Consider the following 16,314-nt stretch of genomic DNA (forward strand, 5'->3'; position numbering starts at 1 on the left):
CCAGGAAAGGGGGCTCGGGGCGTCCGGGCTCGGGCCCAGCCCCGACGTTGCTTTGGGCAGCGGCCGTCCCCTGCGCCCCCGGCCGCCCCCGGCCGCCCCCGGCGCAGCGCCCCGCGGCCCGGCGCGGACAGTGATGGATGAGGCCGGTGGCGGAGGTTACGCGGCGGCCCCCGCCCCGGGCGGCCGCGGCCCCCGGCGCTGCCACCAGCGCTTGGCAGGGCGGCTGCCCCGCCGCGACGGCGCTCCCCGGGCCCGGCGGCTTTGTGTGCCCCTGAAAGGCAGCCCCCGGCTATTCACCCGCCGCCGGCCGCCTCAATGGGGCTGCGGCCGCCCATATGGTGACCACTGCCGCTGAATCCCTGTGTTTAAATGGGGGAGAAAGTTCGGGTTTTAAAACATTTCAAAGTGGTTGAAAGGGTCCCACCAGATCCTGTCACAATTCCCCCCGAGCTTTGAAGGCCGGGGCCATTGTTAGCCGATTATAAATGATATTACTTTAAAGTTGATTTCCCACAATATTTAAAGGATGTAGCGGGAGTGTTGCTATTTATTTTTGGCGTAACTTTTCAAGGGAATTAGCATAAGTAGCCCATGCGCCCCTCGCTCCGTCTCCCCTTTTATGCCACATCAAAACGGCTTGGAAAATAACGCCGTGAAAAGGAGCGGGGGAGCTCCTTTCGGGACGGCGACTTCGCCGCTCCCCGGCGAGCGGCCCGCGGGGCCCCGGGGCGCGCTGCGCGGCCACCCCGCGCAGGATGCGCGCAAGCCCTGCGCGCCCCGCGGCAGCCGGCGCAGGGAAGCGGCGGAGATGCCCCCGGTAGAGGCACGCCGCCGAGCGCCCTGCCAAGCGCTCAGCTGCAGAGGAGCACGTTCAGCCAGTTAGCGAACTGAACTCGCTACTATTTCTTTTAAAATTACATGTTAAAATTTTAAAAGAAATCTTACTTTTCTCTGGTGCAACACATTACAAAGAATGGACAGTCCTTTTATCTAAATATAAAATTCCATTTTCAGCAATTATAGCCTGTTCTTGGTGATGATATAATTACAGCTGTGCTCAGTAATAGGTGTCAAGGCAATGCACACTCATACAATAGTTGAATAAAACTGCAGAACAATGCAGGCACTTCTAAATTCACAACCTTTAAAATGAAATTGACTGTGCAGAATTCAAATAAAAACTGGATAAATATTTTTTAAAAAAGATTACAAGCTTGGTTTGGTTTCTTAATAGCATTTTCTGCAAACCTATCAACATCTAATTGATTAGATAGGAATTACTGATTATAGATAATCTGAAATACTGAACATCACTATTTTAAATATTGCAATAGGTAAATAAATTCAGCAGGCAGAGGAGACTGCCACGGCACTTCAGCAGCAATTCGGATAAAGAATCACTTTCGGGGAAGGGATTTTTACGCAGGTTTTATTCCAGAGGAAAAATGAAACAAAGTTTAGACCAGGCGATTGCAATTCTTCATCTCTAATGTTTACGATAGCACTAGAAAATGAAACGTTCCCGGGTTACCTGTGTCGTTAGTGCGGTATCACTTTGATACCTGAGATGGTTTTAAGAAAGGGTGTCGGCAAACGTGGCCGAACTTGTCCCCGCTTGCATTATTTCTCCGATAGGAACCTTAAAACAGGGGTACGGGCATTTCAGTTTCCTCCTCTCGTTTCCGCAGATGGCTGTCCGCAGCAGGAGGGAGGAGGGGAGAACACCAACTCCATCAGCTCCAATGGGGAAGATTCAGATGAGGCCCAGATGAGACTTCAGCTGAAAAGAAAGCTGCAGAGAAATAGGACATCCTTTACCCAAGAGCAAATCGAAGCCCTTGAGAAAGGTGGGTGACATTTGACTGTGACTGAAGCAGGAGAGAAAAGCAAAATGCACCCTGGCTACAGTAAGAGCTAAACAGAAGCGTGGCATCCACGTGCCTTATACAGATACGTGATAAGACATGAAGATATTATACAATAGGGTGTTAAGATATATGCTTACATCTTAAATCCGTGGCTCCCTCCGTGCTATTTTACTCATCACCCTTGCTGTGGTATGCGAGGAGAAGCAGTAGAAAGGTTTTCAAAGGGAAGTGTGTGGGGCACAGCTCTCACCGCAGCACCAGCATTGCATCCCGGGCTGCTCGCTTGTCCCTGCCCAGGCGTGGGGACAAACCTCCTCCCGCCGACGGTGCCCATGGCTCCGGCAGGGCGAGGGCCAGGCAGCCGGTGCTGGCAGCAGTGCTCGGTGCCGGCCCCTCATTTCTGTCTGTCCCCGGCACTGCTGCAGCCCGGGGCTGGTAGCGGGTGCCCTTTTCCCTGACCCTGCCTGGGTGCACCCTCCTGCGACCCAGTACGGCTCTCTGTTCTGATTTTCTGCTGTTATTTAGCCATGTGCCACTTTGCTTCTCGGTGACGGGGTCAGAGCTGCCTTGGGGACCCCCTGAGCAGGGGCAGAAGCCCCATACCCTGTTCGGCACTTCCTGGGAGAGGCCAACATCGTGCCCAGCCCTGCCCGTCCCCCGGTAGGCAAGGTGTCCTGCCCAGCACACGCACGCAGGCGGGAGGCTCCGCTTCGCTCTTGCAGTGGCGTTTCTCACAGGCTCTGAGAGCACTGGCAGTGCCAGAACAGTTGTGACTCGAGCAGCAGCTGCGTTGAATCTTTACGACTCATGCAACAATATTTTCCTCTGCAGAATTTGAGAGGACCCACTACCCCGATGTGTTTGCAAGGGAGAGACTAGCTGCTAAAATAGACCTGCCTGAAGCAAGAATACAGGTACAGTGTTGCTGTGTAATTATCGCTATTATTGTTCTTGTTATTACCGTTACCATTTCTTATGACTGGCTGCTCAAAACACAGGGCTGCCACTGTTTACAGCCGGGTATTTGGCCATCTCCTCCTGCAGGAAAGTATCAGCAGATGGGGTTTGCTTTAGGACGCTGCTTCATGACAGGGCGAGGCAGCCTTGTACCAGCGCTGCCTTGGGGTACCTGGAGGAGCCCACAAGCCCCGCACCTTGTCGGCTCACTCATGCCTCCAAAATGCTGTGCTTCCAGGTGTGGTTTTCTAACAGAAGGGCCAAATGGAGAAGGGAAGAGAAGCTGAGGAACCAGCGAAGACAAGCCAGCAACACTCCCAGCCACATTCCCATCAGCAGTAGTTTCAGCACAAGCGTTTACCAGCCGATCCCGCAGCCCACCACCCCCGGTAATGCAGCGAATCCACCCTCTTGGGACAGTCAGACTCTGGGACTGTGTCGCCGTGCGTAATGTGCTTGAACTAATGTCTCCGTCTATCTGTCTATTCTATTATAGTTTCCTCTTTCACATCAGGTTCCATGTTGGGCAGGACGGACACGGCGCTCACAAACACGTACAGCGCGCTGCCGCCCATGCCCAGCTTCACCATGGCCAACAACCTGCCTATGCAAGTGAGTCCGGCACGGCCGTGCCCGCGCTCGGGGGACTCCTGCCTGCTGGGGCGGGCGGGAATGCGGGGGTTCCCCCTCCGTGGTGCTGGGGGGGGGCGGGTTTATGAGCCCAAAATGCGCCGCAGGGAAACCGGCACCAAAAACGGATGCCGTCTTTTGGAGGAGGCACAAGTCCTCAGAATTGCGAGGCGACAGATCTGGCGTGAAAAAAATAATATATATTTTTGGGCAAAAAACCCCGCCCTGCAGTTAACCCATGGGGCATGGTGGTGCGGTGTTGGGTCCGCCGTCCGCGTGCGCTGCCGGAGGGATGCGGTCCTCCCGCTTAGGTGCTGCGGCAGCGACGTGTTAGGAACACCTGAGAAAGGGGAGGATGTGATTAGCATCAGTGGTTATGCTAGCTAAGCCAGAATTGCAAGAGCTGTCAATCCTCATGCCTGAAAGCATTAGCTGATCACCAGCTGGGTTAGGAAGAAATCTATTCCTTTGGGGTCTGTTTCTATAGACCTTTCAGATGCAAAATTCCTCCTTTTTTAATGGTGGGGTTGGCCTAGGAAGGTGCTGGCCAATTACGGGAGTTTTGCAGCTTTGTCTGAAGCACACAGCATTGACCACTGCTGGAGACAGGCGAGCCGATTAGAGAGCCTGACTCCTTCGCTGCGGCAATTACCATGTTACTAATTGCTGAACCAAAATTAACCAAATAAAGTTAGAGTCTCTCAAGTTCAGGGAAAGGAATCACGTCGGTTAAGTTGTTATTTCGCGATACTGGAGGCCGGCAGCGTGGCTCCCGGCGGGCTAAGAGCGGATGACAAAGGATCAAAGGGCTGACCCGGGGGGGCTCTGGGCAGAGCTGCAGCCCCTGCCGCACGCGGCTGGGCAGCGACCGTGGTGCCCGAGCCCCCGGCAGCTCCCGTGGCCGTGGCCGCGTGATGACCACGTTGGGGCAGGGGGCTTGGTGTCAGACCGCCGGCATCTCCCCCTGCAGGGATGCAGCTAGAGCAGTTCCCCCCCACCCCGTGTTTGCATATTTTGCTGGTGAGGCTGTTGGGATTTCCGTAGCCGGGGCGCATTGGGCCGTGCAGGCGGAGGAAATGTGTGCAGGCATGTCGGGTCTCGTGCTCCTGGAGCAGGAGTTGCCCAGCCCCGTGTCCCCTTCTCGTGCCACACCGCCCGGGTTTGCTGTGCCCTGATGGGGCTGCCCCAGCCCTGCCTGCCCCCCTGGCACCCGCTGCCTGTCCTGTCCCTGGCTCAGGGTGTTTTGGGGCTGGGGGGTTGGGTCAGTGGCAATGCTGGGCCACCTGGGGCACAGGGTGCATGCACGTGGGGCTGGGACCGGACAGCTCGTTGTCCAGATCAGCACACACGTCTGTGTGTGCACGTGTGTGTGCAACACGCTCACGGCTGCAGGGCTGACCTCGTGCAGCCGGCAGTGAGTTTCGGTTCTACCACCCGTAATGTTGAGCTGCAGCAGTAAAGGCGAGGCAGGGTGCTAGCCCTGCTCTGTCTGGGGCTGCAAGTAGCACGGGCGCTCCTTCCCCTGCACAAGTAGAAAGGAGGCCTGCACACACCAGCCCTCTCAGCCTATCTGACCACCCGTATCATCTCTGTAGAGCGAGGAGCTGTGGGAAGGGGCTTGTCTGAGACCCTGAGTAGGGATTTTACATGTGGGCACCCAAGTTTGAGAACCCACAGCTCATTCTGGCTTGCATGGAGGAAACACCTGCCCATGCCGCCCACTGGCCAGGAGCTTAACGTGGTGTTGTGTCTCAGTGGACGCCTAACGCTGTTCTGTCCTTTGCTGCCGCAGCCCCCGGTCCCCAGCCAGACCTCCTCCTACTCTTGCATGCTGCCCACCAGCCCATCGGTGAACGGCCGGAGCTATGACACCTACACCCCCCCGCACATGCAGACACACATGAACAGCCAGCCGATGGGCACCTCTGGCACCACTTCCACAGGTGAGTGGCCCCGCGCCCCCGGCTCGGCCGCGCCAGGGGGGCTCTTGTACGCCTTGGCCGTGGGTTCAACAGCTCAGGAATTCGGTGCCCAGGCTGCCAGGGAAGGGTAGAGGACAGGTGGTGGGTTAATGGACATCCCGTTCGAATAGCTGGAGGGTGAAAAGCTCCTCGGTGAGGCCCCAGTCCTGCACAGCCCTCAGGGCATGCCTGAACCCTAGCGCTGTACAGCAGCATCTGCTGCGGCGTGAAATATCAGCGCAGCCATGCATGCCGTGAGGTTAAATGCACGTGGAGGTGTTTTGCGGGGCTGAGCGTGTTTCTACCATGTCTGTGTCTGAGGCTGTTTTTTGCTAAGGGTTTGAAGTTATCTAAGAGGCGGGTAACCTGTAGAAATATTGACCTACGCTAAGAAGGAACAATAGGGTAATAAAGGCTAAGCGTCAGCATAACCAGGAGCAAGCTAGGCACGTTTAAGAAAATGGAAATGCTCGGTGTATTTTGGGCCGAATTCCCAGCTGATACAAATGAGCTGAGGCTCTGCCATTTATCCCAACGCGTGACAGTTTATTCATAACAACAACTCAGTCAGACGTGCATGGGTTTTTAAAATAGACCCCCCCTGGCATTCCCGACCTAATTCTGCAGGTTGGTAGACGGCGAGGTTTCATACTCATAAATCTGAAACAGGAGAGCAAAAATTGTGCTATGTATAGAAAAACTAAAATATCCATTTTCCCACTCAATTTTCAGGTCTCATTTCCCCTGGAGTGTCAGTTCCAGTTCAAGTTCCTGGCAGCGAACCTGATATGTCTCAATACTGGCCAAGATTACAGTAAAACATGTGTTAATTCTGTAAATGACTATATGGACAACAGTTGGATGTTCAGCAGTATTTTCTAAAGGAAGAATGGCTCTCAGAGTACTTCTGTACTGCAACTGTGCCCTATGCTGTAACACATGGAAAAGACTTTAACATGGACCTTTGTACACTGAAGGCATTATATCGGTTGGAACAAATCTTCATTTTGGTATCCAAACTTTTATTCATTTTGGTGTATTATTTGTAAATGGGCATTTGTATGTTATAATGGAAAAAAAAAAAAAGAACAATGTAGACTGGATGGATGTTTGATCTGTGTTGGTCATGAAGTTGTTTTAAGAAAAAAAAAGAAAAGAAAAAAAAAAAGAAGCCATGATCAACAAGCTTTGCCACGAATTTAAGAGTTTTATCAAGATATATCGAATACTTCTACCAATCTGTTCATAGATTATGGATTGATGTTCCAAGTTTGTATCATTCCATTGCATATAATTAAACCTGGAACAATACGCACTAGATTTATGTAAGAAAAATATCTGTTGGTATTTCCAAAGGTTGTTAACGGATGAAGCTATGTGCAAACAAGGGTTAAGAGAGAACTTCGATGAAGAAAAGAGTTTGATAGATAAAAGGTAGATTGTGTCTTCGATATAATCCAATTTGTTTTATGTCGAAATGTAAGTATTTGTCTTCCCTAGAAATCTCCCAGAATGATTTCTATAATAAAGTTAATTTCATTTATATTTGACAAGAATATTCTATAGATGTTTTATACACATTTTCATGCATCATACGTTTCTTTTTGGTCGGCAAAAGTTAATTGTTCTTAGATATAGTTGTACTACTGTTCACAGTCCAATCATTTTTGTGCATCTAGAATTCATTCCTAATCAATTAAAAGTGCTTGCAAGAGTTTTAAACTTAAGTGTTTTGAAGTTGTTCACAACTACATATCAGAATTAACCATTGTTGATTGTAAAAACCATGCCAAAGCCTTTGTATTTCCTTTATTATACTATTTTCTTTTTAACCTTATAGTGTGGTGTTGCAAATTTTGTTACTGTGTTAGGTTGCCCTTACTGAGTTTTATTTTGAGTTTATTTTCTGTTTGCAGTAAGGAGGGTTCTCACCAGCCGTCTTTGTAGACCTTCAGCACTTCCACCAGCCTGTAATTTGGGCTAACAAAAAGAAGATAGGTTCACGTCTCTAATTGCAGTTAGGGAGCAGGAGGAGGCTGTTTATTTGGCCCAGGTTTCTGGGGATGCTCTAAATGAACTCCAGAGACGAGCAGGATTTCCAGCGGGGAGTTTGAACTGTGCCAGGCTGTGGTGGAGAAGCGATACGCGCGCGCCTATCTGCTGTATACGTGACGTCCGTAGGGACACGTATGTGCACAAATATACATTCCCGCCTTCTAAAAATGGTTTTTGTTAGGATGTTTGAGAAAAAACCAGCTGTGTTTTTAACAAGCTCTTTGGGAGAGTGAATACCATCCCTTTATACCGCCACACAGCACAATCTTAGTGTAATTTTCCATTGAACTTGTAACCTGGTTAATACCTCAATGCGCTTTGTGTGAGGGTTGTTAGTGTGGGCGTGGGTGGAGAGCTGCATGTCAAGGAATAATGAGAGAAGACAAATCAACAGGCAGCAACAATGCGAGCTGGGACTGGCTAGTGAAAGCTGGAGGCCTTTAGTCACTGGCAGGAAAGCCAAACATTCCCGGACCCTGAGCCTGGCTCATTGTGGTGCTGCTGGCGCTGGCCACGCTGCGGTGAAAAACGGATCTGGCGCCTGAAAAGCCAGTGCGCGGGGAGCGCTGAGTCAAAGCACGGGTGTCACAAACGGCCTTTGTAACGCGGAGATGCTATCTGGGCGGGTTGTGTTTTCCCTCCTGCTCGCTCCAGCATATTTGGAGCTGCAGATAACGCCTCGCTGCAAACCGGGAGCAGCAAAGTTGTGGTGCCGAGGTGATCGCTGCCTGCAGACAGGGTCAAATGCACGTAAACGCCAAGTCCTTTAGGGACAAAGAGCAGCTCCACTCAGTGCGTGATACAACAGTTAATAACATCGAGAGCTTGAAGCAAGCAAAAATGTGCAAAAAAATCAGATTAAAAGATTTAATTTTAATTGATACTGGTCAGTTATAAGTATATTCATGATACCAATCTTAAACAGTTTTAATTACCTAGAAGCCATCAAATTGAAAATATTAATTTTGCAGGGAAACTGTTTTTATTTATATACATATTTATCAGGCACGTGCACACGCATTGTGTATTTGTGAGCTCGGGTTAGATCGAATTCAACACCACAGCAAGCAGGTCCCTTCTCGCACGGCTAAACTGATCTTGGGAACAATTCCTCGGAGGCACAAACCCAGCCTTTACACACCCACGTGGCGTCCTGGCCTCCACGAACGTAGCTGGCTGCCTCTAGGCCAGCCTCTAGGTGCCCGCAGCAGGCTGGCGGTGGCGGCGGGTGCTGAGGGGCGGGCAGGGCAGCCCCCGTCCCGCTCCCCTCAGGCTCCTCAGCTGCCTGGCCTCAGCCGCCAGCCCTCGCACCCCTCGGTGGCTTCCTCGGGGGATGCAGGGCTGGGTTGTGCTGCGTGGACACGGCGTGAAGAGGTTGTGTATGCAGATGAGGCTTGAGCTTATTGAGGTCGGCGGGGAAAGCCATGGCTGGTTGCACATCGGGGAGAAGCCGTGACGCTGCTGCTGCTGCTCTTCGTGGTGGCTGTGGCCCTGCCGGGGGGCTTTTCCCCAGGATGCGGGCACGAGGCTGGTGTGCAGCCCCTCTGCGTGCCCGGCAGCTGGGCTGGATCCTGGCTGCTTGCTCCGGGCCTGATGCAGAAGGGTAGGGGAGCTGAGTGCATCCACACGGCTACGGCTGCCTCGTTGGACACCAGCAGCAGCAGCAGCAGCATGAGCACACACTGCAGCCCTCCAGTGTGCTCTGAACGGTACCTGGAACCTATTTGCATCCCCTTCCTTCTTCCAGAGCCGTGTTACCTGCTGAGGCGAAACCTGCTGCAATGTATTGCTCAGTGTAACACGGCTGTTTCCAAGGTCTCCCCCTTTTACCACTGGAATCAATACGAGTTTTGCTACTGATTTCAACAGGAACAAGGCATTTCTGTGCACTGGGTTAAAATGTATTTCATAATAACACCTTATACTTTATTTATAAGCCCCTCCTAAGGCATTGCACAAATTATAGTCACACAAGAATTGATGTGTGAGCGCTGTCTTAATAACACCGTATTTTGTATCTCAAATATTGTGTTCTAGATACAATATTTACATTTACAAGTGAAAAGGCTGCTAACCTACCAGTTATTGTTCCGAGCAGACAGATGATGAGCCGTACACGCTGATGGTGAAGCAGACACGCGTGTGGTGGCACCCGTGGCAGGATTGCCTCGCTCCGAGCAGATCCCGGGTTGGTTTTCAGGAGGTAAGCACCAGCCAGCATGTGTTTGCTGCAGGAGGCAGAGAGCTGTTCTTGTACCCAGACTGTAATGCCTGGCAAACAGCCGAGAGGGGCCCACACCCTTTTTTTTTTTTTTTTTTTTTTCCTTTTTTTCCCTGGGATTCTAGGTATTAAATAAGTAAAATGTCCCCATAGGCTGGTTTACTGTGGGCAGACAGACACAGAATTTATCTTTTGGGACAAGATTACCATCACAAAGATGAACCTGGGACTGGTAACGCACATCCCCTGCCCCAGGTTTTCAGCCATTAGTAGTTCTATTCCATTCCCTTGCTGTGTCTGTAGGTTTCTGGTCTTTATTCCTTTTCTTCTCTTTTTTGGCTAATTTCTTAGGTATCACTGGCTAAAATATATGACTTCATTTTCTCTGGGTAAAGTGCAGGTTTAGAGTTATGCTAAGGTTTGATTTTGTTCTATGCTTTCATGGTATAAATAGCAGTAGGAAAACTGAAAATATGCCTTTATTTATTTATTTATTTATTTATTTATTTATTACCAATTCATTTCCATTTGCTGTTAACGTCAGCTTTGGCAGCTCCTGTGTGCAGCTGATGAGGCTCTTCGGCTCCAGAAGTGGCGTAGCATCTTCTTTTTAAATAACTTTTCCCTGACAAGCAACCTGCTAACTGAGCTGCTGCAGCTCTGTTTCCAATCACAAGCTTGGTCAGCGGCGCTTGGTCAAAAGCTTCGGTCCTGCTGGGCCAAACCTCCACACGTCTGGTTGCAGCCGGGAGCAGTGGCCGGGGCCGAGGCGTGCAGGGAGCCCCGAGCCCCAGCCCTGCCCCGCGTGGGAGAGGTGTGGGAGATGTTCCTCCTCGGCGGGGAGGAACAAAGCACGGAGCACAGCTCACGTCACATTCCTGCTGGAGAGCGGCGCTGGGTAAGTCTCTCACGTGTGTCCTCTGCTTAGTGGTGCTTGGGGGACATAGCTGAGCATGGAGCAACCCGCACTGCACGCACGGTGGTAACGAGTTGTTTTAAGCGTGGAGGTAGAATTGCAAAAGGACTACACAGATATGGTATTACAATTTGGACAGGAGCCAGGTTTACAACTTCCTTGCTTTGGAACAGATGTTAAATTGATCCCTTCCCTAATATTCTCATACAAGTACAAAAAAAAAAAAAAAAAAAAAAAAAAAAAGAAAGAAAAAAGCAAGCAATGTATTCTTAGTCAGCAGGCACTGCTCAGGATTGCTTGCTATCCCCAGGGGGTTTTCAGCAGTGATCACCTGAATGAGGAAGTTTTCACCAGGGCCACGTAAATGAGAACTCAGAGAAAGGAAACCACGGGACCAGTCTTTCAGTGCACACGGGTGAAGGGCAACAGATTTGCAGGAAATCTCCAGTTGCCAGAATCCTCGTTGTTTCTTTCAGAGACAGCCCCCTGAAGGAAAGTCCCCGTGAAACATGCTTTCCCTGAAGTTCCATCACAAACCTTCAGCAGCGGTGCTAGGCCTGCTCAGCTGGGTTTTGCCTGCAGGCAGTGACAATTTCAAGGCCCTTGCTCCCAGAGGTGCGATCCCCCATGCCAGCCTGGCGAGGTGACCAGGTTTTCGCGGGGGTGAAGGTGGTGATGTGCAGGCGCAGGCAGAGGGGCAGCTCGAACACTGCATGTGGCCTGACCTCCTCAGCCAGGCCTGCGAGCCACACGGGAGGCCTCCTGTTACCTCCAGGTGCCTGACAGGAGCTGTAAGCTGCATGAAATCCTCCAGCAGAGGTTGCAATTGCCTCCAGGCACCTGCCAGACCTCACGTACACTGCAGCAGCCACACGCTGTAAGGGCTGTGAATTGCGGTTCCTCCTCTCTGGGGACATACGAGCTTTTCCAGCTGCGCCGGAGGAGTTGGGAGATTCACAGATAAGCTCCTTCGTGTCAGCCCTATGCCGCTGGATTTGGAGTAGTTTACGGACAGTTATTCCACAGAAATTACAGAGAGGGCACCAGGACTATGTCTCACGTGGAGCTGCACGCAGCCGACAAACATCTTCGGGTCATTACAATGCAAACGTTCATTTATGACAAGTGAAGAAAAAACTTTGTTTCCCTGTAACTGTTTATGTTTTACCCGTTATGTTTTTCTCTGCAAACTTGCCTTCACATCCAGATTCTGTAGTCTGCAGCTTTGTGATTCAAATACTGCAGGGGAGGGTTTATTTATTTTTAAAACTCCCCCTGTCAAATTGGATTAAATAAAAAATCAGTCATTTAAATTTCGTATTTTTTTGCTTTTAAAGAAGCAAGTTGTCCACTTTGATTTTTCTGAATTCAAGTCAACACTATCCCTTTGCAAACTGTGTGTTCAAGCCCTGAAATTCTGCCTTACACCAAGCTTCTGTTGGGCCTGACGACTTTCTGATTCACGATTCAGCTGCTCTGCATGAGCTGGTGTTGATGTACACCTGTCTGGGCAAGGAGAGGTCTAAAACTCCACAGGGTCTGGTGTGGAGTACAGGCCAGGACTGCAGAACGGACCTGCCCGTCTGCTCCCTTACATATATTCCTCTAAAGTGTTTATTCGCTGCACTCTCCTCCATGCATTAATCGTGCCCGCCTACCATGCTACCTGTTCTTGCATCCTCCTTCCCAGCGTTTTGTTGGGCTAAAGTTTTATCTGCTGCTTTGAAGCCAACGTATTTATGGTGCACGCGAGGCTCTGTGTCAGTGACCCTTTGGCAGGAAAGGCTCCGTCTCCTTGGTTCTCCTCTTTTGCTTGCTTTTTCTCGTTTGCTTTGCAGGGGTACAAGTCCCACGGCAAGAATGATGCCTGGTCTAGCCCAACAAAATTCAAGCCAGAGCTTTTGTGGTTTGCTCTGAGTCCAAGAAAAAAAAAATAAATACAAGAAATAAAAAAGTAGATGAAACTGCACTGATCTCAGCCTGCTTCAAGACTTTTTAAGGGAATACCTGATGCCTTCAATGCTGAGAGCATTCTGAGTGTAGAAAATCAAACTCTGCCAGATCATTTAGTGAAGAATATATATTTTTATTCTTTCTACCTTCGGGATTTAACATTTACCTTCAATATCTTTTTTTTTTTTTTTTTTTGGGGGGGGAGGGCAAAGAGTACACAGCTGCAAATCCGCTAACAGTTTAAAAAAGATCCCCTGGACCTAAACCTACCAGCTTGCTCCTCATCTAAATCATCACTGACTTGTTGGGCAGAATTTTTAGGTTAAACTCTACAGCACCAGAATATCCATTTGAAAAAAAAATATGTATAAAGATGTCTTCATTTCGATATGAACAGCAGGTCTGAAATTTAGTTCAATGTGCCTAATAACTTTCAAAACTGTTTCAAAGCAGAGTTTAAGTAAGTCAAGTTTTCAGCAGATGCTCTGGGATGCTTGATGCTCGACACTTCTGAAAATCTGTCTATCTACTCAGATGTGGAAATACAGAGGTAGCCATCCATGGTCTTAATGAACCATTTTTGGAAAAAGACTGAGCTTACTGTTTTCTAAAAACTGAAAGTAATTATGGTGGGATTTTTCCCCCCTCATTTGTGTTGCCTTTTTGTCTTAAGACGAAGAGGATTCACTTTCGTTCTTTTTCTACACCGGTCCATTAATTATTGAATAAGCACCATCATGTGCTCAGTGTGATTAAAAAAGAAATGCAGGCCCTGCACTCAGGTAGCTCACAATAGAAAGTAAACCCCCCCAAGAGATGTAATGGGGGACAGTGCTTGTTTCACCACCTTTAAGGCATAAAAGCATCTTCTTTCCTATTCTTTGTGTGCTCTGTAGTTACAGACAGTATTTCTCTAGCATAAGCAAAAGAAGAACATTTTACTAAATTTCTAACATAGGATCCTGGAGAAATAGTGGTTTAATGTGTGTGTGTGTAGTATTTGTAATACATATATATTTTTGAAGGGATGTGTTACAACCTTGTGGTTTCAGAAAGACTTGATTAACAGCTCACTTTCCAATATTGCTGTTGTACAGGGATTCCTGTAAATGAGACTTGTGCACTTTTCCAAAAGCTGTGTTTGGAACAACATCAATACTTTTTATTAAAGATGAAACCAGTGGCGTACTACCATCTGTATCAAATCTGAAGTAGGTGAATGCCCATTTTCAGATGTTTGTAGCTACTGTTACAGAAAACTGAATTCAGCTGCATCCTTGAAATTGCTTTTGTAATTTCTTTACAAACACAGCAAAAGACTTAATCCATCACAATATTCCTCTCATATTCCACATACTTATATTTTGAAAACCTTAACATAACAGAAATTACATAAAGCATTCTTATCTGACATATTTAAGACACAATGTTTTAAATTTCATTACTGCTTTCTTGACTGTGTGTCACAACTAAGTAAAGCTCAGGCGCCAGCTCTGTGCTGGGAGCATTGTCACTGCAATGAATCCATTCTTTCCCTGCTGAGTTTGGTGGTTTCAGTTTGTAACCTGTTAAAAAATAGGAAGTTGTGCCGAAAGTATCACAACAAACAAACAAAAACTTGCACCAAGATCTCTGCAGAGAAGAGCCCTCTGAACACAAGCAGGGGCTGCACACATTTTCCATCCAGCAAGGGGCTCTGATGATGCAAGATGAAGCTGGCAGCACACCGCAACAGCCTGTCAAGAGAGGCCGCATCCTTTCTTCGATTACCCGAGCCGCACTCCTTAGTTAAATATTTGTCTTCAAGCCAAGCGAAGAAAGAACGGAAGGATTTTTTTGTGTTTGTGTGTGTGCAGGAGCTTGACAGTCGCAAGGTGGCTTGGGGAAATCTGTCAGGAAATCACCACTTCGACTGCTTCCCAAGCCCAGACGAGAGCCAGGGGTCTTCTGGTGCAACAAACAAAACCTGCACCTTACGTACACTGCGTAGCACGTACATGGCATCATTTCCCTTCTCTGTTTATGGATTAGCCAAGTCACTGTCATACGTTGTTGTAACTGATACAATATTTTGGAAGAAAAGAAGAGAAATTTTGCTGCATGTTTTTGCCTTAGGTAAACAGCACGGCACATCTGTATACTGTGACACATTTCACAAAGCGTGTTTAGCGAATCAGAAAAAAAAATTAATCCAGATTTGCAGAAGGAGTTTCCTTTATTACTCAAAATATTTGTCAGCAGTAATATTAACCTATGGAAGTTTCTGAAATTCAAGTCCTATAAATGCACAGGAATTGCACACGTGTGTGAGATGCACACACTACTTGCTTACAATTCTCAGTTAATATGGTAGCTAGAAATCATCTGTGACTTTCATGGTATTTTCTCTCCCGTACGTTGGGTCAGTGACCTATTTCTGTATGTTGGCAGCAATTTATGTGTCTTGCGACTTTGTATTTCATGAAGAAGTACTATGTTGTGTGTTATTTACATTAAAAAGACGAAGTATGTAAAACTTTGCCTTTGTTAAAAATCACTCTAACCTAAGCGTTTAAATTATTTCATGCTTTCAAAAGGCACAATTAAGTATCTAATGAGAACTTCCATTCAATGTAACACATAATACAAAAAAGGGAAAAAATGTTTGAGACATCAATGATAATATTTTAAATATATTGGCATAGGAAAGTAGATGTCTTTTTGCTTTATTAAACTGACAGTTCAGTTCTGAAACTTTATTTTGAAAAGATTTAAAAAGGATTTGTGTCTTTAGAAATAAGAAATTTAACAGGCATATCTAAAAAATATAGAAGAGAAAACCTGATTGTTACTACTAATGAAATAGCTGATGACAAAATAGTAGTCTTTTTGATTTTGATCACAAAAAATAAACTGGTAGTGACAGGATATGATGGATAGATTTGACATCCTGGCAAATCACTGTCATTGATTCAATTATTCTAATTCAGAATAAAAGCTGTATACAGTATGTGTTTATGCTACAGTGGAGTTTTTTAAGTGATTGACATTCATCATATTAGTTAGACAGTTTTAAAAGCTATGTCTTTGTTTTACACAGCGTTGTCAAGAAAAAAAATAAAGTGGAACCTGTATTGCATAGAAAAAGCAAACCACTTAACCAACTCTTGGTTCCCAACCCATCAAAATAAGTTAACATTACTGCATCATATTAACATGTTCTCTGAAGAGTCAATTTCACTCCAGCCATGTAATATACTATTAGAAAGACGAAATTTTGAAACTGTAATGCAATCTTACAGTTGGATGGCTTGCAAGTTCGGCGGAGAAGAATATATTACCTTTCAAAATGGAAGGCAGCCTCAGAAGAAAGAATGAAAACCACTTTAATTTACAGGTCAGCATTGCTTTACCTTTCTTTTGTTTGATGATACTTAGACAGAGATGAATACAAAATAGTCCTAAGTTCACAAACAGTATATATATAGATATGACGCTACAGAAGCCTGAATTACTTCTATGTTCTGCCCTGTTTTCGACCAGCATGCTGTGATACTCTTCCCCAAGCTGAAATGCACTCTTCTGGTATTCTAGCATTAATGTAGCTGTCAGTTTGAATTTCAATCTTGAATTATGTCTGTTGACATAATTTCATAGTGCTGACTTCAATTGTTTAGGATTACTGTTTTGAACTACATAAGGAAATCAATTCTTTTTTCTACGTTTAGTAAATTTCATTCAAGTGCATTTTAATACATGTATTAACCCATGAGG

The 16,314-nt window shown here is 47.3% G+C and overlaps 2 protein-coding genes across 20 annotated transcripts in view; one reads left to right on the forward strand and one right to left on the reverse strand.

The window, feature by feature from the left end:
- Positions 1-6,966, forward strand: part of PAX6 (paired box 6) — an 18,421-nt gene extending 11,455 nt beyond the window's left edge. For 10 of the 17 annotated variants that reach the window (XM_035328523.1, XM_035328527.1, XM_035328529.1 and 7 more), the window contains 6 exons: positions 1,689-1,847; positions 2,700-2,782; positions 3,064-3,214; positions 3,322-3,437; positions 5,248-5,398; positions 6,149-6,234. In XM_035328523.1, the coding sequence (XP_035184414.1) occupies positions 1,689-1,847; positions 2,700-2,782; positions 3,064-3,214; positions 3,322-3,437; positions 5,248-5,398; positions 6,149-6,234 (746 nt within the window). Of the gene's footprint in view, positions 1-1,688; positions 1,848-2,699; positions 2,783-3,063; positions 3,215-3,321; positions 3,438-5,247; positions 5,399-6,148 lie in introns of all 17 variants that reach the window. The other 7 variants (XM_035328524.1, XM_035328530.1, XM_035328526.1 and 4 more) reach the window with 3 other exon arrangements.
- Positions 1-16,314, reverse strand: part of ELP4 (elongator acetyltransferase complex subunit 4) — a 277,760-nt gene that overhangs the window by 121,308 nt on the left and 140,138 nt on the right. The window lies entirely within an intron of this gene.

This window comes from Oxyura jamaicensis, chromosome 5 (genome assembly GCF_011077185.1).
Source record: "Oxyura jamaicensis isolate SHBP4307 breed ruddy duck chromosome 5, BPBGC_Ojam_1.0, whole genome shotgun sequence".
NCBI lineage: Eukaryota > Metazoa > Chordata > Aves > Anseriformes > Anatidae > Oxyura > Oxyura jamaicensis.